This window comes from Rhipicephalus microplus, chromosome X (genome assembly GCF_043290135.1).
Source record: "Rhipicephalus microplus isolate Deutch F79 chromosome X, USDA_Rmic, whole genome shotgun sequence".
NCBI lineage: Eukaryota > Metazoa > Arthropoda > Arachnida > Ixodida > Ixodidae > Rhipicephalus > Rhipicephalus microplus.
In genome coordinates this window covers 257,413,839-257,437,293 of record NC_134710.1, presented here as the reverse complement: position 1 = coordinate 257,437,293, position 23,455 = coordinate 257,413,839, and the positions used below count along the sequence as shown (strand labels likewise).

Genomic DNA, 23,455 nt, shown 5'->3' with positions numbered 1-23,455 from the left:
GTTAAATTTTATGAATAATTGAAGGTTACTCACATTTAGCATCTGGAAAAGCATCTGCTTGTGTGCAGACGACTATTCCAGCGAGATCCGAGCATTTCGCTGAGCAGCCGTCTTTTTGGACAGCGAAGTAGCCTGTATCATATTTGTATCCGGTGCTGTTCTCTCGAAGCTGTCTATTTTGCTGGCTACGAGAGATTTGGAATGGGATTTAAGATGACCGCTGTCCATTTAGCTGACTATTTAGCCATCTACGGCGAGCATTGGAACACACCAATTGTTTGCCGAGTGGGGTAATTCAGAATACTACTACTTTTCTTGAAGAAGCAGTATTCATGTTCTCTTCACGATTTAGGTGGGTTGAATGTTTTGTATCATATATTTTTTTTCTAAATGTAAGCCTTTTTTTATATTGCTCGAATTTAGTATTTCACAATAAAAAATTTTTTTTTCCGTAAACTGCTTCGAAAATTGCTCTAAATTCTATTTTGGTTATTGCACCCTTGAGAGTGGCTTAGCGCTAGAACCACCGCGGCGGGGAAAGCCACGCTTCAAGGTCAAGTGTTCATATTACGTACCTTCACCTGAGTTATTTTTTTTTAATTGGAAACTTACACATATTATACATGCTAAGTATAGTAAAGTTTAAAACGTAATGTATTGTGCCACCTATAACTTGCACCATACTGCTATTTTAAGTTGCTTCCAATTCCTTTCGCCTCAAAAAGGGGATGTTCACACATGTTTCGTAGATTACTATAACTAGAGGTCAGCCTATATTCGTGCCCAACCAATTTTTTAGTAAATATGGTAGCCTTTATATGGTACTTAAACATATAAAAGCTCTCCCTGCATGCACTAAAGTGAGATGTCATTTTGAATGTATGATACGTGGAAGTGTATACATTCAGCTTTTTTGTTTTCTGCATTCATTTGGAACAAATGCTAGGACAGGACCAAGAAAGCCGTTATCATAGCGGCTTGACAAAGGCCCCTGCCCCTACAGAATTTGGCAGCAGACATCACACGCAAACAAAAGAACAGTAATGCACTGGTATACAGATTATCTACTGAAAAAAAAAAATAATTAGAACCCTGACATGTGTTTTGCAAATTTACAGCAGAACAAAAATTTATTTTTTACATAAAAGGCACGCTTTTTTGCGATTAGTACACAACTTGTACGAACACAATTGTAAAAAATATGTAGCGTGGTGAAACCATACAGATTTATAGGTACATCAGAGCATGTAAGTTGACTTTCACAAACAACATATATAAAAGATGTACCATATACCTAAGCAACAAGCAAAAAAAGCGAACACATATATGGCATATCTATTCACATATAACCACGCATCTAAGAAAATATTGCTTGAGATTCGACATGAAGTGATATTTTGAATAATGTTTGCACACTGAAGATCGTTAAGCAGTAGTGATATACGGTACGGTAGCCAGTTGGTAGGTTCGCGTTCGGTAGCTGGATGATCGTTTCGCGAAAAAGGGACAGTCCAAGTTTCACGCACTCGAATGTCATAGTTGAGGTGATGTGGTTTGCTTAAAACATTATTTATGCTGCGAAAAACAAAAAAAAAGCATTACGGCATGTTGCATGTGTTCCTTATGACAGCCGTACAAGTCAATTATTTGCTCAGTTTAATTTTCTTATTCTGTGTTAATTATGAGTTTAACCTTGAGATTAGAAAGCGTAAAACGAGGCTACACTAAATTTATTTATCCTTGTAGCTTAATATCTTTCTGTGACTTTGTTTCCTATACTAAATTACAATAGTTAGCATGAGAGATAAATATTGTATTACACAACAGTAGCCGTATTTTTAATGGAAGAACATTTCTAAGCCTACACAGTGCTCTGCATGCTTTCGTGATATGTGTTGCAGCGTGTTTGATGTCGTTGCCCCAAAATAATTGTTTATTGAAGATTACACCTAGCGTTTTCACGTCAGCCGAGATGTCGATTCGTTCTGATCGATAGAAAATGTTTAGATTACGATTTACGTGTTTGTGGATTGGTGTTAAAAAACGGCTGGTGTTTCTTTGGAGTTAATCTGTAAAGATTTTGCTTTGCTCCACAAATACAGGCACTTCAAGAACAGTGTTAGCTTGTTGTGATAAATTATCAGCACTACGTGACTGGAAGAGAAGGCTGGTGTCATCTGTGTATACTGTATAATGTGGTTAGTGGCTAATGTTCACTAAATTACTTATATTTATGTTGAACAGTACGGGTCCTAATATGCTTCCTTGAGGAACACCGACTTCCAGCTTTAGAGGGTCTGAGTATTCACCTGAGATCGAAACATGAGAAGATCCAGTGTTAATCCACAGAATCTATAAAGTTCAAGCTTTATTGGTAAAGTAACATAGTTGATCCTGTCGAAGGCTTTGAAAAATCAATAAATACACCTAATAATTTTTTTTGGCTTCAAAGCCATTCAAAATTAAGTCCTGTGGTAATAGAGCCAATTCTGCTGATGGGTCCTTACGAAACCTAAATTGGCATGAAGATAATAGCTGATATTTTTCAAAAAACGACACAACCCTTTTACAAATAATCTTTTCCAAGCCTTTTGAAATGAAGGAGCACTGACACCAGCCTATAATTCGACATATCACTTCGGTCACCTGATTTGTACGAAGCAGTTACCTTTGCCTGTTGCATTTTCATTGGTAACACACCAGTAGTAGACAAGCAAATATTGAATATGTGGGCATCTACTAGAAAGTCAACATATCTGATGCCTGTACATTTTGTGGCAGGTTATAGGAGTAAGCACCTGAGTATACCTTGTTTGTGTTGCAGGTACACCACCACAAGTGAAAAGAGCTAATAAAAGGGGAAGTGGCAGCGTAACTGGCAAGCCTGATGGGCAGAGGAAACTACTGCATCACAAGCAACAAAGTGGGTCAACAAAAAAGGGGTCACAACTACTGAAGAAGGGCAAAACTGAGGAAGAGCAGGAGGATAAGAAAGCGAGGAAGCGCAAGCTGTCGGACTTTGAAGTGATGATGCAGCGACGCAAGAAGCGCAAGAAGTTGAAAGAGAAGGTGAAAGAAAAGCGTTTGCGCTCCCAGAAGGTGGCCAGGCTTCGAGCTCAGCAGAAGCAGGAGGTACCTTTCAAGAAAGTAAAACATAAACGAAGCCGATGAGAGTCCGATGTGCATTGCCAGGTGTGGCTGTACATTGCATGAAGGGAAATGTATATGAAAATAAAACACTTGTTAGTTAGTCCTGACCAACATTGAGAGGGACAGAAAAAAAATGGTTTTGATCAGAGATGTTTTCAGAAGTGTACAGTGAAAGTTCAGTTCTTGAGTGCCTTTTATAACCCTTGTCTTTGGAATCTCAGATTATGATGCTACCAAGCCTGCAGTGCAAACTCCCACTGACCAAAGGTAAGAAAAGTTTTGCTTGTCAGTTTTGGAAATAAGTTTTGTCTTATGTAAGTGTGACAGATGCACTTCCTGAAAAAAATAAAAAGGCAAATTCTTTGGTGCATTTCTCAAACACAGCATAATTTTTATTTACGGATGTCTTGCTTTTTGAATGCGAAGTTTAGCTCACCTTCCAGTTTTATACTTATACCAAAGGGTGCTTGTGTTGCATGTACACCTATAAATAGATTAGGGGAAGTGTGAAACATTGTACAACCTATATGGCAATTGTCAAGCACTAGTTCATTATGTCGATGTGATAGCATTGAGAGCTCACTTTGCACAATTATGGTATTGGCAGCATTGATTGTGAGCGAAAAATAGAGAAAGATGCAAATAAAATAATGTTTGGGTTTCATAATTGTACCCACGCTGTCTGCGTGGCAAGCAAGCACAATCCTATTTGAAATTGGTTTGGCGAAGGGAGAGGGGAGGGACTATATGGGTGTCAAATGGAAGGAGTCCAACGCATGCTATATTGCGTGGCAGAAGCGCAGAATTTCTTTAGGAGTCAGAACATGTGAATTGTGCAATGCGTGGGTGTTTTGAAGGCCCGCCAACTGCAAAGCACTCGTTTTTTAGTCATTATCATCAGCAAAAGCATCAAGAAAGTGAACGGCCATGTAGATTCCCAAGTTGCCCTATGGACACGTAGTGGGCCCTGTTTGCAAAAAAGAACTGTGGCGTAGTGGGCCTTTAACTGTACTTGCATAGACATTTAACACAAGGGGGATAACTGTACTACACTCGTATGAACCAGACACACACGTGTGTAGCGCAGTTATCTCCTTTGTGTTAATATGCACCAACTCGCCCAGCAACAAGCTCTAAACTATTCTAGCATACTTTAAAAGTGCCAACGTTAAGCGCATAGCCGTTCGTTTCCTTACGGCGCAGTTGTGACATGCACAGAGAATCAAAATCAGGCTAGAAATTTAAAGGGCGATGTGCACGAGGCCCAATTACGTTACTGCATTCTACTCTTGAAAGGGAAGCTCAAGCATCCTCCAACTGTTTTCGCCTTTGCGGTTGATGCCCTTGACATGCAGCCTATTGCGGTTTATCCTTTTATCATTCTTGCATTTTTGTAGGGACCTTTTTGTAATCGTAACTTCACCACAGAACAGCTTTCTTGTATTATGACCGCTTCAAAGACGTATCTCTTATGACGAAAATCACGCAGAAGAAAGAAGCCCCGGCATTTGGGGCTCGCACTCTTTTTGCTTAAATATTGACTGGTGCCACCGTTCATTGCACAAATGGGAAATAGAACAAAGCTATATTTTTCGGAAAAGCTAATTTTTGTAATTTTTACTTCGTATGAAGTATTGCATTCGGTATTCTATCAGTCATCAGCAGTAATTGGCCGTCGCTCGTGTTGATATTTCTACATACTTGCGTTAGCATGAGCATGCATTAGAGCTTGCTTTAAAGGAATGTAGATGCTAAAATCATCAGTGAAGTTTTCACTAACTTTCCTTAAGAGATGGAAAACCTCCTTGTGATGGCTTGAATTGGTATCACATGGTAGTAACATGGTGTAGGGTATCAAAGCAGTGGTGTTGGTGAACAGATGTGCCATCTGTGACATTTCATGTGTGCCTCCAGCTAGCGTGACAAGTTCTGCCGAAACGCAAAGAGAATACTGTTATTGCCATCATCGTTGGTAAAATCCTCTATGAGCATGCACTCGTATGTAAGCTAGTGAAGCTTGAAAACCATTTTGTTTTTTAATTCTGCTCATGGTTATGGTTGTTTGGAGTTATATTCTCAAAAAAAAAAAAAAAAAAGTCAATTTTTGCTGTACACGTCTTCAACTTCGCACCTTTTGCTGCTCTCTTCTGACAATGTTTCACTGATATCTATTGCAACAAGTCTGTAAGATAAGACACGCTTCGTTTGTAGACTATAAATATCAAATGGGTAGGTATAATTTTCCTGCTCTCTGTTGAAATTCATTGAAGGTACTGGACCTCTTGGGTTGCTTATGGCAAGCAGGCGAATAAGAAATAACACCTCTTCGGCATCAAATTAATATCTCCATGCGCTTTTACAGGCGTGAATGCACACACAAATGCACGGATTGTAACATGACAATTCAGGGCTAGGTAACGCACGTTTTCATTTCCACCATTTTCAACTCTGGTCATAACGGCACAATTTTTACTCATTGAATAGATCAGAGTCAACATTATCTCCAGAGACCAGATTCGTGATGTCATGACGTGATTATCTCAAGCTATCGCGCATAAAAGTATGATAAACAAACTAGCCCCCCAGTGCACTTAAGCTAGCTCACATGCTTTATATATAGTTCGATGTGCATGTACATCATTCATCAGACATTCAGAACTGCTTCTCACCTGACGATCTAATTCGTGCAGTATCGATTGTCATGTGTGTTTATGACGGTAGCGGTTTTATGTGAAAGGTGGCCATATCAGCTATTCAAAGAAGAAACGAGCGTTATCGCGGAGGCTCACGTTGGGAGCACAGTTATAAAAACTGCGTTAGTAACCTCACTCCTAGTACGTGTCATACACGCAAATAGTCTAAAACAATTTAGAAGTTTCTCGAACATTCTGGCGCTGCCTGCACTGATCAATTTTTTTCATGGGTATATCAATCATATGAAAAAGAAATTAGCTAGCGTGGAATATCACCGCTACTGTATACAACCAAATCTCTTTCAACGACCCACCCACAACTTTTCTACATGTACCCACCGAGAAAATTAACCATAAAAATAAAGTCATACAATAAATTCGGCTATTCACAACTAATACAGTTGTGATTGTCATATTGGTTTTACATCATGCTGTTAATTATTGCCTGTACGTATTCCTTGCACAACTTGTTTAATTTGCAGTGAAAGTTCGTTTTGTAACAATATTTCTGGGTGCAAAGTGCATCATGGGTTCTCTCGAGAGAACCCAACATGCACTAAGCATGCAGTTTATGTAGCTGCAATTAATACAAAAAACTTGGTTCCCTGATTCATCAACTGCAATAACCTTTGTTGTGCAGTGACGATGCACATGTATGTGCACAGTACACATTAAGAGATATGTGACCATACTTGAAGTCATCTGCCGTATTAACTAAACAGTACTACTGTGCAAATCTGATTCTTTCTGAAATGTATATCGAAAGTTTTTTACCAATTAAATACGTAGCATTTAAAAGACATTTCTTTTTTGTCCAGCTTTATATATATATATATATATATATATATATATATATATATATATAAACAGAGAGAGAGAGAGAGAGAATTGCTGGCTTATGCTTTCATAACAGTTTGGCAAAAGTGGCATACTTATTACATACCAGAAGTAATTGGCTTTAAAAAAAAATGACTTCCAGAGTCATTTCTTTTGTGACCCAGCAAACATTGCCCTGACTTGATGCAGCATATTTTGGGTCTATTATGAGTCGTAAGAACGCTTGGCATAGACACACGCTAAAGAATGACTGGTATATAGATCATAACAAAGGGAAATAGCTACATTGAGGACAGTATAGGTGCAATATTGCTTGTGACCTTGGTCTGTGGTTTTCTCTCTTTCCCTGTTGAAACAAAGATATGTATACTCTGTTCTTTGTCCTAATAACTCAATTAGTAATTAGTCACTAAATGCATACTCGTTTTCGGGACGTACTTATATTATAGAGAATAATATCTGGCGTCACAATATCACAATATCTGGCGTCCGCGCGACAGGACTAAGCTCTCGCGTTACATCTGAGAGCCTCACGTTGTTTGTGTGTGGCGGACGAGAATGGACGACAAAAGAAAGCTAGTTGAGCTAGGGAAGGAGATGGGGCTGAGTGGAGAGGCTTTGCTGGCATGGGTGAGCGCTGAGGAGAAAGGAATGAGGGACCAGAGAGCGAAAAATCGAGAGGAGGCATGTCTAGCAGCACAGGTGGAGCATGAGCGTGAAATAGCTCGCATGGAGGCCGAAAGGCTCCTGCTCGACGAGCGACGTCGTGTCGCAGAAGCGCAGCGTCCGAGCACGAGTTCTGCGGACGATAGTATGGGTGGTGGTCAGAGTTTCCGCAGCCCACACAAAATGATTCCGCCCTACAATGAGAGTAGGGACGAACTGGATGCGTACATCCAGAGATTTGAGAGGGTTGCCACGAGCCAAGGCTGGCCAACCGACAAGTGGGCCCTGTCACTGAGCTTGTGTTTAACGGGAGAAGCCTTGACCGTGGTAGAACGGATGTCTGCAGAAGACTCTACAGACTACGCAATGGACTTCTGTAAATAATGTTATTGTTTTGGCTATTTTTTTTTGCTTTTGTTTACTCCAGCCCGTACGCTTGTAAACAGTTGTTTTCCCCCTAAAAAACTTTCTTGAGCAGGGGGAAAACAACTGCGTGTTGTTTTCCCCTGGCTCAAGAAATCTGTGTTGTTGTTTTTTCTGTGTTGTTTTATACCTGGCTACAGCAGTACAGGGGCAATGCATACACCCGTGGCATCAACAAAGCCATAGAGGAAACCAGTGTATGAATACTACCTTATTTTAAATGCACATGATTGTGATATTGTATTACATATGAGTCCTAGGTCTTCGGAATCATTTCTCCTTTCTTCTTCAGCTTTAGAATTTCTGGCATAATTTTAACTTCCTTCAAGAATGGTAAACTCATTTCCTGCTTTTTTTGTTATTGATTCTATGCATACCAAAGCAGAGCTTCTGCTCCTATTCTAGACTCTGACATGAATAACTCCCTCATTTATTGTGTGGAGCACTTTTCACAATGTGCTTAGTAGCACACACTGAGGGTGTACTACTGAATATGTCTTTTTTAGGGGAGAATCGTGCAGCACTGTGGATAAATTAGAGAGAAAGCAACAGACACAACATGAGTCTGCCATTTTCACCTTACCTTTTAATTATGGTGCTGTTTGATTTCTTTCTCACAAAGAAACTGCATGGCATAATTCAGTCTTGGCAAATGCAGCACAGTCCAATCTTGATACAGGCAACTGTACATAATTTTGCAGACATGCAGTGCTGTAAAAAAAAAAAAAAAGCTTTATTGAAGTTGAAGACGCAGGATATTTTTGCCCCAGTGTGCATCAGAAGATGTTCAGCATAGACACATAATAAAAAATTAACGGAGAAATAAGTTATACCAATAGAAAATAATTATACTCAGCAGGGCATTAATACAGTATTGTGTGTTACCTTGGAACTGGTTTTTATCTGTTTCTTTGTTGATGCAACCACATAATTCTGTATAACGTGGAAAAAGCACGGCTAGCAATTTGTCACCTGTGTTGTAATTCAAACAGTTATTGCTTCATGGAACATTTACCGTACAGCAGAAAGTTTGTTTTTATTTGCTGCATTGCATAAAACATGGCTACAACTGTTCATGGACTGTACATGCAAGTGTCACATTGACAAAACCACACAGCAGACAGAATTAAGAACATCAATTTATTTTAAGGCACAGAAAATTGTCACATTCTACTTTGATACTGACAGGTAAGAGATCGACGAATCCAACTTTTTTCACACATGCTGTGAACAAATTACAAAATTCTTCGTTGCTGCAAACTCGTTCAGCAAGAAGGTAAAAGCCAGTGATTTGTGCAACATGGTAATCATATGAAATAAGACACGCTGATTAGAGGCTCGTTACAAGCCACTTCATAGTTGTTTTCCAGGAACACATGCTTTCCTAGCCCCTTTGCCATAACAAGAATGCAGTTCTAAACAAGGCACCCGACATGTGAAGCTTTACCTGTACGAGTGTTTTTTGGGTACATTGGAGACCACTTCATAGACAGGAGGACAATAAATCTATCTGCGATAGAATACAGTGTATACCATAGTATAAATGACAATGCACCTTCTCCTGCTCCCTGCAGCAATGTGAAGCATGATAAAAATAACGCACACCTTTCCTTTGAAGTTGAATACACGTGGTAATCAAGATTTCAGAATTGAGACGTTGCAAGGCACTGATTTCATACATTAAGCACCCTCTTGCAGAGCAAATAGTATGTACCGGAGCAAAGCGGTGCCAGCTATGTGCCAGCGTGAAAGAAGACTACGTTCGCGTGGTTCATGCTTGCCGGGTTTCTGCCTGAACCAGCTCGTTGTGGCTAACACTTTGTCAATAATAATAACAACTCTTCGTCGACGCACTCGCTTGTTGTATTGTAACAAGTTGTAGAGATGTGACTGCCGTGGCCGGGATCAAACTCCCGAACTTCGGGTCGGCAGGCGAGCACCTTAGCCCCTGATCCATCGTGGTGGACGCAACTTTGAGTAGTCGTGTGGTTCTGGGGTAGAAATATTGGCTACTGCACAGAATGCCTGAGTTCACTTTTGCTTTAACTGTGATTTTTATTCTGTACGGTCTAGAAATATTTTACTCTCCAGCATTGTCACTCAAACAGGCAGCAGATTTTTTTTTTTTTTTTGACAAAAGCTTTTTAAAGATATCATGGTAAGATTTTCAATGTCTGTTTTAGTGACACTTGAGAATAAAGCTTTACTGTGGGCTTATAACCTGCAGACCCAAATTTGATGGGTCATGGGTATGCACCAGATACGTATGGGAAAGGGTTTCATGATTTACACGACAGGTATTTCATGTCATTAAAGCTATGATGCGTCAGTCATGTTTGTTTTACACTCATACTCTCATATGCCAGTTTTGGTACGTACTAGTAAAGGAGGTGATCACCCGAGCACCCAGACGTGGGCAGCTAGATAGATGGATAGATCCAAACGATCAAAATACCTTTATTTCGCTAAAAAATGCTTTGATACTCGGAAGGTGCACACACACATAAGACCAAATTGGAAGATCATTTGGAACATAGTAAAAGATTGGGCATGTGACAACCTTTTTCATATATTAAGAATGGAGCTGTTTAAGCAGAGCATTGGTTTGCGATGGGAGAACAGAAATAACTGTCACCATGAACGGGCACATGCTCTCTTTGGCCTCTTGTTCACCTTTGTCCTGCTGTGCTTCGCTCCCAGAACACATGCGCCGATACGTCCGGCATGGGATGCATTAAGACTGATGGACTAGAGAATGAGTGCAAAGAGAACGAAATGTTGGCATAAAAAAATTTTCAACGAGACGGCATTCAAATCTATGTCATAGCAATCAGAAAACAACCACTCAGCTATCCAGGCACGCTAGAAAAAATTATCGTAGCTTTTTATAGTATAGTGTGCAAGGGGATTGAAAAGATAAGTGAGAGTGAGGAACAAGGAAAAAGGTGGGGAGAGAGAAGGTGTCGCATAGAAAGAATGAGGAAGGAACAGAATGAAAAAGTGAGGGAAAAAGGTGAGAAAAGAGAAATAGAATGGAATCTAAAATAGAGACACAAATAAATTGTAGGAAAGAAGACAGAAATAACAGATAAAAAGAAAAAAAGGAAGAAAAAAGACCATTAACACAAAAACGAGGAAGTTTGTTCATATCATTTCTTTGAGACTTGGCACCACTATTGCAAATCTGCCTCAATTTTTTTGTCTCATTGTTATCACGTGAGAACAACACTCGGCACCGGTTGCAGATTAAATCAAAGGCCTGAAAAACGTTCCCCACTGACCTTTTTTCAGTGACCAACCCTGCAGAAAACACTCTGAAGCCGATATTCTTACCCTACTGACGAGGCCCTACGATCGACCATGAGGATCGTCTCTGCAGAATAATACAAACATTTCTTCTTTCCCCGCTGCAAAATTTTGCAAGGCATCAAGCGAGCAGGTTCAGAACTTCAGCAGCTGTTTTGTACTTTACGTGGAAGAAAGTTGTGTCATTGTGCTAAACAGCACTCGCATTTATTTGTTGCCTCTGGCCCTTGATAACGTGTTCAGGCAAATTACACTGATGTAAGTGGTCTCAAGCTTTTGTTCCACAACCACCTCATGCAGCCAGAACATAAAAACAAAATAAATGTTCTTCGTTTTGTAATCAGCACTCATATTTTAGCCCTTCTGACTGTCGTCATCATCTTTCTCGAATTTTAATGACAAATCTCTCTCAGAAATGTCCCATATATAAGATGCGGTAAAAAGGCTTTTTAAATTGCATTATTTGACGTTTTTCATCCCCTCCGCCACATCAAATTTCTGCACCACGCTAGCCTTTTCAGGACTAAACTTTGTGATTGTGGTCCACCAGATCAGGGGAGTTTGATACTTTCGGTTTCCTTCTAATGGTGTGCTTTCTCATAAGGTTAGTTGCGAGATGGTGCAGTGGTGTGTATTTGTTTTTCCTGCACCCTCGTTTTTTCGCTGTGTCGATTTCAGCATGCATACAATGCATTTGTGCAGAGATTTGAAGGTAGTCAGCACAACTGCAGATAAAGCAACACTAGTGACACGAGGACAAGCACAGGCTTCCAACTGGAATTTTTTACAACATACAATATATAGCCCACATTCAAAATATTAACATGCTCATGGTAAAAAAAATAACTTAAGTGAAAGTGCACTCAAACAAACAGTTAAAAAAGAAACTAAGGCAAAATAGCACATGACGATGTATACAGCTAAGCTAGTTCTTTAACAGATAGAAACATAGAAGGTTTAATGTAACCAGCTTCCTTTAGCTATTAATGCAGCCTCTATGATAATCCTGGTGCTATCACAAAGGTGAGCTGCAATAGCGTTTGTTTTCTCGAACAGAGGCTGGCAACCACATTCTCAACAATCAGAAGCCAAAAAACCATCTCTATCTATGGTTTTTACCTTTTGACAATGTTCCTGCAACCGTATACTTAGGCACGTGTCTCTTTGACCCACAGAACCAAGATATGCTGTAATCAGTGCCTCCTGCACAGTCAACACAGTTTTGCCGTGCATAAGTTGGCTACGGTTCAAGGCTCTTTTAGCATCACAAGTTCAATTACATAAATAGGATTGCTTATTCAGTGCATTGGTAAAACTGGAAGTACCAAAACATATGGTTACAGGCTAATTTGCAAAAAGTAAAATACATGGTTTTCCTTTGGTTCTCATAATTAGAAATACGACTGCCAGGGCCTGTTTGAGAAAACACAAGTTCTCTGAACTCATTCTTATGATGGCACCTATAACCTTCAATACATTTGACTGCAAAGAATTGTTTACCTGGATTAATTGGCATGTTTTATGTCACCGGTTTTCTTTTTTTGTGTGTGTGGTCTCTGAATTTGTTTCACTTTTATTTTTTTTTTCAGCATAAGCATACTGTTTTTATACCGGGTTTAGGCAACACATTTGGGAGTTCGAGATAAATTTCAATTGGATGTCGGCGCTAGTTCTCGTCTCACGTGTACTACTGCGTTTACCGCTGAGCAGTTTGAAGTATGGCATACCAACTAGTCCGCAGCCACATATGTTGCTCCATGCGCAGAAACCCTGGGGTGCTAGCCGCATGCTCAATGTCGAATGTTTTTGCATCGCTCGAGCAGCCATGGATGAGCATGCGGGTGTAACATTGGCACTTTCTATCTAAAGCGAATTTATGGACCGTGATTGACTCATCTCCGCATCTAACACAATCAAAAACTTTGACTAGATAGCCATGTAAATTATATTGTGTGATGCCCGCACTTTGAAATCAGAAATGGTCGGCAGCTTTTCTGAATGATGTAGTTGTTAAAGTACCGCGCATTTAACAGCTCAGCTAATACGAGTTCGATGCTACTACGCATGTAAAATGAAGTATTCGACGAACACGCGCAAGAATCTGAGCAGGTTGCCGAACGGCCGCGCAAACCACAAAACTACAAGCGCACCCAGCAAAACTGGCAACACGTACGGACTACCACACCGTCACCACCACACACACAACAGAAGTAAATATCACGGATGTCAAAGAGCACTGAAGCAGAATGACGAGTCCTAGACATCATGGCCTTCACGCAAGCTCAGGCGCACCACAAAATTCAGCGGTTCTAAACGCGAACACAATCTAACTATTCACGCTTACAAAGCACATTGAAACGACAAACACAATCACAGTGTGCGCCAACGACGTGAACACTGAGCCGACCATAAACACGAAAAAAAAAAAAAAAAATACGCCTGATGTGCCTTCATCAGAAGAAAAGCTTCCATAGGTTGCCTGAACCGGCGTTGTAAACTTTGACGAAAGGCCGCCATGTTCCACAAATCCGCCTAGATTCGTGATCTCCGCCTTCGTGATCTAAGCAAAGTTGGGTGAAAATAGCGTTTTCGTTATTTTGACCAGGAGATGCATACCGTCTATCCTCACCAGGTCGCAGCAGCGGCGGCCATAGCATTCCGGCTATTCTCGCCAGACGATAGTTAAAGCGTGAGAATAAAACGACGACACAGAAACAAGAACGACACGAGCGCTGCTCGTGTCGTTCTTGTCTCTGTGTCGTCGTTTTGTTCTCGCCCTGTAATTATTGTCATGCCATACCAACTAATCCACGGAGGAAAGAAGGGTTTCTTTCCTCTGTGAACTAGCCCAAGCTGCCACACTATTCTCACCAGGTCGCAGCAGCAGTGGCCTGGTGTGTTAAAACAGCCACCCTGTACCACATGGTATGGGGTGTTCTGTGGTATAGGAATGCCCACACAATACAGCACAAAACTGTAGGGTGGGAGGCAGCTCTGTCCTGCTCGGATCCGAAGACCCAAGATGCCCTCGTGAGACGAGCGAGGACAGCGGCTTGTGCCAATGGGATCCCGGACTAAGGAACCAACTCACCGACATTCTTTCCTCAGTCGCAAATAAATGTTTTGTTCTCTGTCTGTTTCCAACCACGGTGGTTCCAATACTCATTATAGATGGCTAAATAGTCTAGACAGGTAAATTTATGGCTGCCATTTAAAGTCTCATTTCAATTTTCACGTTTCCGGTAAAATAGACAGCTCCGAGAAGACCGCATCATAGACAAAGACGATGCAGGCTCCTTTGCTGTTTAAACAAGATGGAAGCTCAGCAAATCGCTCAGATCCAGCCAGAATGGTCGTCTGCACACAAGCAGACGCTTCTTCAGACGCTCACTGTGAGTAACGCTTAATTTTTCTTAGATTTTAACACAAAGTAAGCCACAAAGTACAACTGTTACGTTCGTTTATTTTGGCTTTTTTTTTCTCTCGACGTGAGGTGAGGCCTTGTCGCGTAAAAGCCACCCGTTTGTGTTCCAATTCTCGGACAGCATGGGCTCGGTGCTGTCTTCTAAGCAGTCTGCGTAGACTGTGTACGTGCTGTCTAAGAATTTAAACACAGCCACATATACCGTTATTCCCAACGCTCTAACATCGCCCCTTAAGAAATTCACATAGACGGTGGCGCCACACTTCCCTCTAGGTATTAGATAATTTTTATGCAGGCGCTGCTGAAGGAGCGCGCGTAGACACTAGCGTCAGATTTCCCTTTAGGTATTATTGTATGAAACTCTATTATTCGCAAAATTTGACACCTAGGCTGCACGCGGTCGTCAGAAAAGTACCTTGCGCGCGGCCACTTGTATTAGTTCGCGGCAGCACTCGTCATGTAAAGGCGCTGCTACAGTGCTCTAGCGCTGCCTTCAGCAGAAAAGGTGTGTAAAAGTGGTAAGTGGCGCCATCTCTTCTAGAAAGGGCGCAGCTGAAGGGCGACCTCGTTTCTCCTTTTTCTCACGCCGATCCTGTCATACATTCCTTCCGTGGACGTCAGCAAGTGCAGGTGTAATACGAACAGTTGACAGATTTCGTCGTGTCCGGCCCTTCTCGCCTCTTTGAAACCAGGTAAGCGAACCTTTATAGTCACACGCATAGCTGTGCGGCTCGGAGAGTTTTGTCTGACAGGCGCTCCGATCCGTTCGGCGCACCCAGCATCCGTGCGGCAGCTGAAGGTCTACGCACGATCGCTGATCTTCATTCAGTGGTCCGTGTCTGCCTTGATCAGCTGTTCCTCTACACCTTAGACTTTCTCGTTGCAACTTACCGTGATCTTTCACTTGTGAAAAAAATCAGCGATCCAGTGATACCTACGTACGTGGCCCGAGTGTCTGTGTGCGTGTGTATTTTCTATCCCCTACTGACAGTGCCTCACGCCTCTGAATCGATGTTCGTCCAGGCATCGCACTGCTCAAAGCCACTGCAGGTATTCTAAATGCCTCGTTACCTGAGCGTACCAACCACCGAAAGCCGCCTCGAAATTACCCCGTTTCCGACGAACTCGCCAGTGCTGATCGTGAAGTGGTAACACCGAAACGAGAACTGCACAGTTTGCGTCCTACTTTACCGTCGTGCACTTGACAAATGCCTTATTTTTACTTGCCACGAGGAGCGCTGCACTGTTATGCGGGAACTTAAAGTGTACTTTCGGCGTTGTATATTCTGAAATATGACGGCATCTTGTACGGTGAATGCTGCAAAGGAAAATTTTGATGTGGAAGGCAATTTTTAAAGCGAAGAATTTAGGTTTTTTTCGTTATGCGCCGCAATTCAGCGTGTTGTGTGAATATATGTTCACGATATGCGTACGGTCAAGCATTTACGTATGCCGTTTTGCCTTTTCAACGTTTTATAGCAATGAGTGCCACCGTGGAAGCTGTCATTTTTAAATAAAGCATGAGCCGAACGAGACGACTCCCTTAACTGCTACTCTAATGTATCGATTCGTTTAGCCACCCTTCTGAAACATTTCGAAACGTAAAAATTCTGCGTGCATTGCACAATCTATTAGTACTGTACATTACCAGCGCTTGTTTTTGTACACGCTAAGTCGACCTCTCTAGTTGCCCCTCCCAATATTACCATTTATTAGACGAAATATCTTGCCTACAGCGGTCGCATTTTGATGGGGGCGAAATGAAACACCCGTGTGCTTAGATTTAGGTGCGCGTTGAAGAACCACAGGAGATCGACATTAATCCCACTATACATAATCACAATCGTGTGCCTCATGGCGTGGTTTGGGCACGCAAAACTTCTAGCAGTTGTAATATTCTCGCTAAAATCACAGGCACATCGTAGTGCACTCCGGACAGGTTTCGACGGCCAGGTGTTCATTAATGTGCGCATAAATCTGAGTATACTCAGGTTTATGACTATATTCAGAGTACCGCCACTTAAATCAGCCGAGAACCGAACCACTCGAAAATGTAGTCAGTAAAGGCGTTTCCTTTAAAACAAACGATGTGGCGATGGTCGCCTCGCATTCCTGCTTCGCGCCGTGCGTTACGAGGTGGATCGACTTTCTTGTGCGAATCGAGGCGTGCGCATATCGTGGGCTAAAAGGCACGTCGGCTACACTGGCGCGTGGTCCAACGTAACGTCATCTTTCACGTTAGCGCAGGGACGACAGTGCATGATTGTGGTGCAACGATGTGAACATCATACGTATATAGCTATCGCTAGCGTATTCCTCCGGGGCCGAGCAACGCTTAAATTTTCGCAACTTTCAGTGACTATTCGCAATTTCCAGGTACCGCTGTGCGGTGGCGGCCGGGAGCTCTGTTGAGATGATCGAAGTTTTTGACCTGCTTCAAACAGCAGTTGCTGCTTGTTTCTCCGCGTTTGTGGTCGTTTCGCAACGTTGTGAACGGCCTCGATATTACTTGAACCTGGGTTTCTCAAATTAAAGGGAAAGTAGAAAGAAAAATCAGACTGATTGCGGGCCTTGATGCTCACATCCTACATACACCGCGCCTTACGTTCAAATAAGCGCCCCAAAAAAGCCATGAGTGGTTAAGAGGGTTAAAGTTAGGAGGCAAATAAGGCCCGTGAATGTATGCAGCACCCATTTTGTGTACGAGTACAACAACTCCCAGCTAGGTTTGCAGTTTTCGCGCTTAGATCGTCTGGTCGACACGGTCGCTGGGCAAACAGTACCAGAACCGAATCAGGAATGTGTTCCGCCTCTAGAATAGAATGAAAGGACCGGTTTCAAAACGTTCACCACATCATTACACATGTGAGGCGCCTGCGAAGTGCCTCCATGATCTTCAAACCTGCATCAATTTGGGCTCGGTCTTACGTGCTGATTGTGCTTTTTTTTTGTCGTTTCTGCTTCGTACCGTGCTATCTCTTGTACTTCTACTGAAACGAGAACGACCCCTCTTAAACGTGAAAATTGTATATATTACCACTGGTTTCGTTTGTGTTGCTTGCCGAATTCGTTCTCTTGATATTCTGTGGTTATTTTAGTCAAGAAAGCACCCTAAAATATACTGCTGGTGATATGACATGGGGCTCGTGCTTCGGAATTAAAAAGCAACTTTTTTCGTCAGCTTACCCTGCTTCGCGCTTTTAGGTGAGCTGAACAAGCTTTGCGCAGAATACAGTGTAAGCAAAACTGTAAGACAAAGCGCGTCTCCGAAAATATTTCTGACGTTACTTAGAAATTTGTACTGAGACTCCCATTGTAATACTTCTACAACATGACACCATTCGTTGCGCGCGATACGCACAACGCCTGGCGATGAGCGTACGTGTGTGCCTTATTTACAATTTTGCGCACGCCCCGCCACGGTGGTCTAGTGGCTAAGGTACTCGGCTGCTGACCCGCAGGTCGCGGGTTCAAATCCCGGCTGCGGCGGCTGCATTTTCGATGGAGGCGGAAATGTTGTAGGCCCGTGTACTCAGATTTGGGTGCACGCTGAAGAACACCAGCTGGTCGAAATTTCCGGAGTCCTCCACTACGGCGTCTCTCATAATCAAATGGTGGTTTTGGAACGTTAAACCCCACAAATCAATCAATCAACAATTTTGCGCATATTTATCTATGCAATGTGCTACTCAGCATTTGTTCGCTAAATGTATCATGTTAGCGCTTCTCTACTTTCTCAGAAACGTAAATCGAAGGGCCACTGAAGCGCGAAAAATGGCAGTCTTCGCCAAAAGTGTACTCTCTGGTACTGTCTCTTTCGGGGCGATCATCTCAGTGACAATTATGTTGGATGCAGAGTCGCGCCACCTATATAGGTCGTGAAAGTTTCGAATAGGGGGCGCCACAAAAAACCGAAATGGCTGTCAAAGCGGTGATCTCCTGCCTGCGCGGAGCCTTCGTCACAGGTGTTTTCCACTGCGCGGATGCCGCTGGTTTCGGGTGACGAGAATTTTCCGGCATATAAATTCCCGTCAAGGGAGCAGCTCATGCTAGAATGCATAAAGTGTTGGACACGTGGTATAATCTTTCACCAGATTCGACGCGCTCGTGTAGCAGCCGGTTCGGCGACGTTTTGTCGCACTGCATCGCCGGGTGGGGCATCCAGCGTGCGTCAAACTCGTTTGTCATCCACTCGGTCTGGCGATCGCGTGGCCGCATATCGACAATGATAAACAACAAGGGAAACCGGTGACGTAGGGCGGCTACCGGTCGTTTCTTTACCACTCCAATCATTTTGACCGATGGTGTCATGCCAGCGAATATGGGTTACAATTGTTTCATTACATACACTAATGCTTAACACAATGAACTTGTGCTCTAGTATGCCACTTATTCAAAACAGCGCCGGTTTACAAGTGTGATGTTTGTTGGTGAGGTTCGTCGCGCCGCAGAGCGTGTGACGCGTTGCGGATGGAGGAGACGGTATCTGACGTTAACAAACCACACTACAATTGTATTTGACAGCATACACACACGAAATACATAAAGCGGCAGCGTACACTACTAGTCAATTGTCTCACGTGGCGGTGCTTGGGGACCAGGAGGCTGTGGGCTGGTTGCGTCCCTGTGATGACGTAATCGTCGTCGGGTAGATGTCCGGTGTGGAAACGACGTCGCAGCAGCAGGGGTTAAGGGCCGAGTGAACGAACCGTCGCTCGGTAGCCGGTAGCCAGACAGGGCTCGTCCGCGCCAGGCCAGGACCTTGCGACGCTCGTCTCGACGGCGGTGGACAATCTGGAACCTCGCGCGTAGGTGCGGGTTCTCCGAGAGCAGCAGGCCGCGTCCCAGGTCCTGCCAGGCGAGGACCGTGAGGCGCTCGCTGTCCCGAAGACAGGCGCCCTGTGTATGCGAACCTCGCGCGTAGATGCGGGTTCTCCAACAACCTGCCGCCCGTTCTGCCGGCGTTCCAAAAAAAAACTGTCTCGCCTGCGCGCGCCCTTCTTAATCTTCTCTGCAGCCCGAGCTCCTTCGTTTTTCTCGCCTTCCAGCGATCGGCCACTCCGTCGTCTGCTCTCGCTTTCCCTGCTTCGTCACATTACCCCCCCACTTAAGAAGGTTCTTCGCTGTGAAGAACTTGCAGCTGCCACTGGACCCCTTGGGACACCGTAGTACACGCGCACTCGGAGCACTGCACTACACTTCCGAGCCCCGCACACTCGGCACACATAAGAGACACAAAAGTTGTCACCAGTGTTCAGGGCCCCGCACACCCGACACTCTCAAAGGTACTCGCAAGACGAGATGAAAGTTGGTCCGTCACGGTAAGTAATGTGCACCGAAAAAAAAAATTCCATCAATTATACCCGACACTGCGAAATCCTCAAGCCGTGTAGCGATGATGTTCATGCGCTTGGCAACCGGCTCATATAGTCTGCTCCTACATTCTCACTGCCTTTTATATATTCAACGCTGAAGTCGTACTCCATGAGTATGAGGCTCCAACGTAGAACACGGCTGTTGATGTGTTTGGCGGAGTTGATGTAAACGAGAGGCTTGTGGTCGCTTTGTAGTATGAACGTTCGCCCGAACAAGTAAATATGAAATTTCTGGATGGCCCACGTGAGTGCCAGGGCTTCGCGCTCGATTGTCGAATAGGCAGTTTCTCGTGGTTGCAGTCGTCGGCTAGCGTACGACACTGGGTGTAGCATAGCACCATGCCGCTGCATAAGTATGGCACCTACGCTTGTTGACGAGGCGTCGGTGCGAAGTACAAAAGGCTGAGCGAAATCGGGTGCTCTCAAGACAGGTTGTGTAGACAGCATGGTCTTGAGTGCATCGAAGGCTTTCTGTTCCTGCACTCCCCAAATTACTTTGTTAGGGGCTCTCTTTTTAGTCAGTTCAGTTAATGGTCCTGCTATCTCGGAGTACTTGTGGACGAAATCTCTGTAATAGCCCGTAAGTCCAAGGAAAGAGCGTACTTCTTTTTTCGTCTGTGGGCGCTTGGCTGCCCGTATTTTATCAAGGGTTTCGATCTGGGGTTTGATGATGCCATTTTCGACGTGATGACCGAGGAACTTTACTGACCGCTGACCAATCTCACTTTTCGTTGGTCGAATCGTCAACCCGGATTCGCTAACTCGTTGAAGAAAGGCTTCAAGTGTGGCCACGTGTTCTGTCCACGTCTCGGTTGCAACGAGCACATCGTCGAAGTAAAAGTAAATATGGGGTATATCTGCTACCACCTTCCTCATTAGACGGTTGAAGACAGCTGGGGCGGTTTTAATGCCAAACGGCATGAAACGAAACTGATAAAGGCCTGCTGATGTAGAAAACGCTGTCATTGCTTTGGACTCTTCATGCATCGGGACTTGCCAATACCCTTTAGCAAAGTCGAACTTAGAAAAATATCGTGCCTTCCCCAGTTGTCCAAAAATAACATCAACTCGAGGTATGGGCTCATTGTCGTTCAGCAGTATCTTGTTGAGTTGCCGGAAGTCAATGCATAGACGTATTGTCCCGTCTTTTTTCTTGACAACTACTATCGGCGACTGGTAGGGAGACTCAGATGGCTCGATGATGCCTTGCTTCAGCATGTCTCTAATTTCTTGTTGAACTGCCTCTTTGGTAGCAAACGGTAGTGGATACGGCCGTATGTTCACTGGTGTATCCGTTGCGACATTCAACTTGCACTGGGTGAGATGTGTTCTGCCGGGAATGTCGGTGAATACATTCTCGTAGGTATGCAGTATTCTAGCGATCTGCGTGCGCTGTTTAGTAGAGAGTGCTTCCGATATGTTCACATCGGCAGCAGATTCTTTTTGCTGAAAAGGTACGCATGGTAGATCGTCGTGCTCAGTATCATCAGCCAGACACGCGACTGACGCTTCTTTTGTTGGCTGTGGTACCGATGGTCGTTCTTGATATTTTTTGAGGAGGTTGACGTGAAACAGAGATGTTCGCGTTCCTAAATCAATAACGTAATCCACGTCATTCTTCCTCTCTAGAACTGTGAAAGGCCCTTTCCATGTTAGAATCAGTTTGTTGTTGTCCGACGGGAGTAGCAGCAGCACCTTGTCTCCAACAGCTAAACGCCGTGGTCTAGTCTTCATGTCATAGTGCTTCTTCTGCACAAGTTTGGCTTTCTGCAGCTCCTCCTTGGCTAGACGACAAGTGTTTTCAAGACGTCTCCGCAGGTCAACTACATAGCCGTACGAGGTCTTCGTCTCATCATCTAGATGATTACCAGTCCACATCTCTTTCAATATTGACATGGGCCCTCTGACGTAACGGCCATACAGTAAGTCAAACGGGGCGAAGCCCAAACTTGACTGCGGAACTTCTCTATATGCGAAAAGTAAAGGCGCTAAGTACCGGTCCCAACTTTTCGGGCACTCTTGACACATTCGTCTTATCATTCGTTTAAGTGTGCCATTGAACCTCTCGACAAGACCATTTGCCATGGGATGATATGGTGTCGTCGGCAACTGTGTGAAGGATAGAAGCCTGCTGAATTCGCGCATTAGGTGGGACGTAAAAGACGTGCCTCGGTCGCTGATGATTTCCTGAGGTACCCCCACTCGCGAGAACATCTCCAACAGTGCTTCAGCGATCCTTTCTGTTTCAATGCTTGGCAGCGCCACCGCATCAGGATACCGCGTTGCCATGTCCACCATTGTCAAAACGTATCTATTCCCTTTTTCTGACTTGGGAGATAATGGTCCCACAATGTCAATGGCCACTCTCTTAAACGGTGTATCAATGACGGGGGTTTTACCCAACGGTACTCGCCCAACTAAGTGTTTTGGGAAAGTTCTCTGGCACGTGTCGCACGATTTCACAAATCGTGTGATGTCAGAAAGTACCCCTGGCCAATAAAACTCCTCGAGGATACGGTCTGTTGTGCGTTTTATACCCTGATGGCCCGCAAGAATTCCTTCATGAGCCATTTGCATTACACAATGGCGGAGGGCTGTAGGTACAACAAGTTGTTCAGTTTCTCTCTTCGATCTGAGCTTGTACCTCCTGTATAGAATTTCTTCTTTTGTGAAGAAAAGAATCTCGGCAAACCTGGTCTGGATGGGTTTATCGACGGCCTCAAAGCATTTCTGTAAGCTAGCGTCATCCCTCTGACTTTTCTGCAAGTCACGTGCACTCATATCTAGGGGACTTATTGTTGGTACCGGCAGGCGACGAGAACTCCGTCCGACTGTCGCGGCGACTTCGTTTTCCTTTGATTGCCTCGCAACCGAAGTGAATGCATCTGTAGTATAAGATCCAGTCAGCGATCCGTCGTCCGCTCCCACCCTAGATGATATTTTCATCGGACTAGCTGGACGTAGGTGTCTTTTCCAATCTTGATCAGGATCGGAGGCGTCACGGACCCCTTGGACGTTTCCCAGAACGACGTCATACAGTGGGTCATCCATGCAGATCGCGCGAGTCTTGCCCGAGAAAAAGGGTGAAATAATTCGCACGTCTGCCTCCGGCAGTTTCAGTACCCTTCGATCAAGAAGACACACAGAGGAAACTTTCCCCGTCAGATTGCTGACTGGTACAAGGGACCTTCTCACAATAACCGAGTCGCATCCTGTATCCCGTAAGACCGTAACGGGCTGGTTTTCAAGGACGCCTTCGGCCGTAGGCATAGACTTGTCCTCCCACTTGATTCTCGTACGTTTCGAGCAATCAGTACCTTGCCGGGAAGCCTGTGTCTCCTGGTTTGATGCTTTCGGACCTTCTGCTTGCTCTTTCAGGCACGAGGCTTTACCGCTTCCCTTGTTAGGGCAGTCCTCTTTGCTATGCCCACTACGTCTACATTTTCCGCAGAAGGCTGGTTTTGTCCTTGGCCCTTTAGTATTTGCCCAGCAATCTGAGGCCTTATGACCGCGCTTTCCACAAAGCAAACAATGTGGTTTGTCCTTTTCCTCTTTCCGTAGTGCGGCCTGCGCTCGATCTG

At 43.9% G+C, this 23,455-nt stretch overlaps 2 protein-coding genes and 1 long non-coding RNA gene across 7 annotated transcripts in view; 2 read left to right on the top strand and 1 right to left on the bottom strand.

The window, feature by feature from the left end:
- ppan (Brix domain-containing protein peter pan) overlaps positions 1-3,250 on the top strand; it is a 58,513-nt gene extending 55,263 nt beyond the window's left edge. The window contains exon 8 of the mRNA XM_037414124.2: positions 2,825-3,250. Coding sequence (XP_037270021.2) covers positions 2,825-3,171 — 347 coding nt within the window. The 3' untranslated portion in view covers positions 3,172-3,250. The remainder of the gene's footprint in view (positions 1-2,824) is intronic.
- LOC142776079 (uncharacterized) lies at positions 1,099-13,675 on the bottom strand. Of its 3 annotated transcripts, XR_012887290.1 has the most exons (3): positions 8,353-13,675; positions 4,931-5,079; positions 3,509-3,634 (listed from the first exon to the last, which is right to left on the bottom strand). It is a non-coding gene; the product is annotated as an uncharacterized LOC142776079 (long non-coding RNA). The 3 variants fall into 3 exon arrangements; XR_012887292.1 differs by lacking the exons at positions 3,509-3,634; positions 4,931-5,079 and adding an exon at positions 1,099-1,575; XR_012887291.1 differs by lacking the exon at positions 4,931-5,079.
- Positions 13,676-14,363: 688 nt separating this feature from the next.
- The window catches only part of LOC119161585 (ecotropic viral integration site 5 ortholog), a 284,075-nt gene continuing 274,983 nt past the window's right edge, over positions 14,364-23,455 (top strand). The window contains exons 1-2 of one of the 3 annotated variants that reach the window (XM_075878990.1): positions 14,372-14,467; positions 15,121-15,191. The gene's annotated coding sequence lies outside the window, so the exon portion shown is untranslated. Of the gene's footprint in view, positions 14,468-14,554; positions 15,192-23,455 lie in introns of those variants that run through there. The other 2 variants (XM_075878991.1, XM_037414126.2) reach the window with 2 other exon arrangements.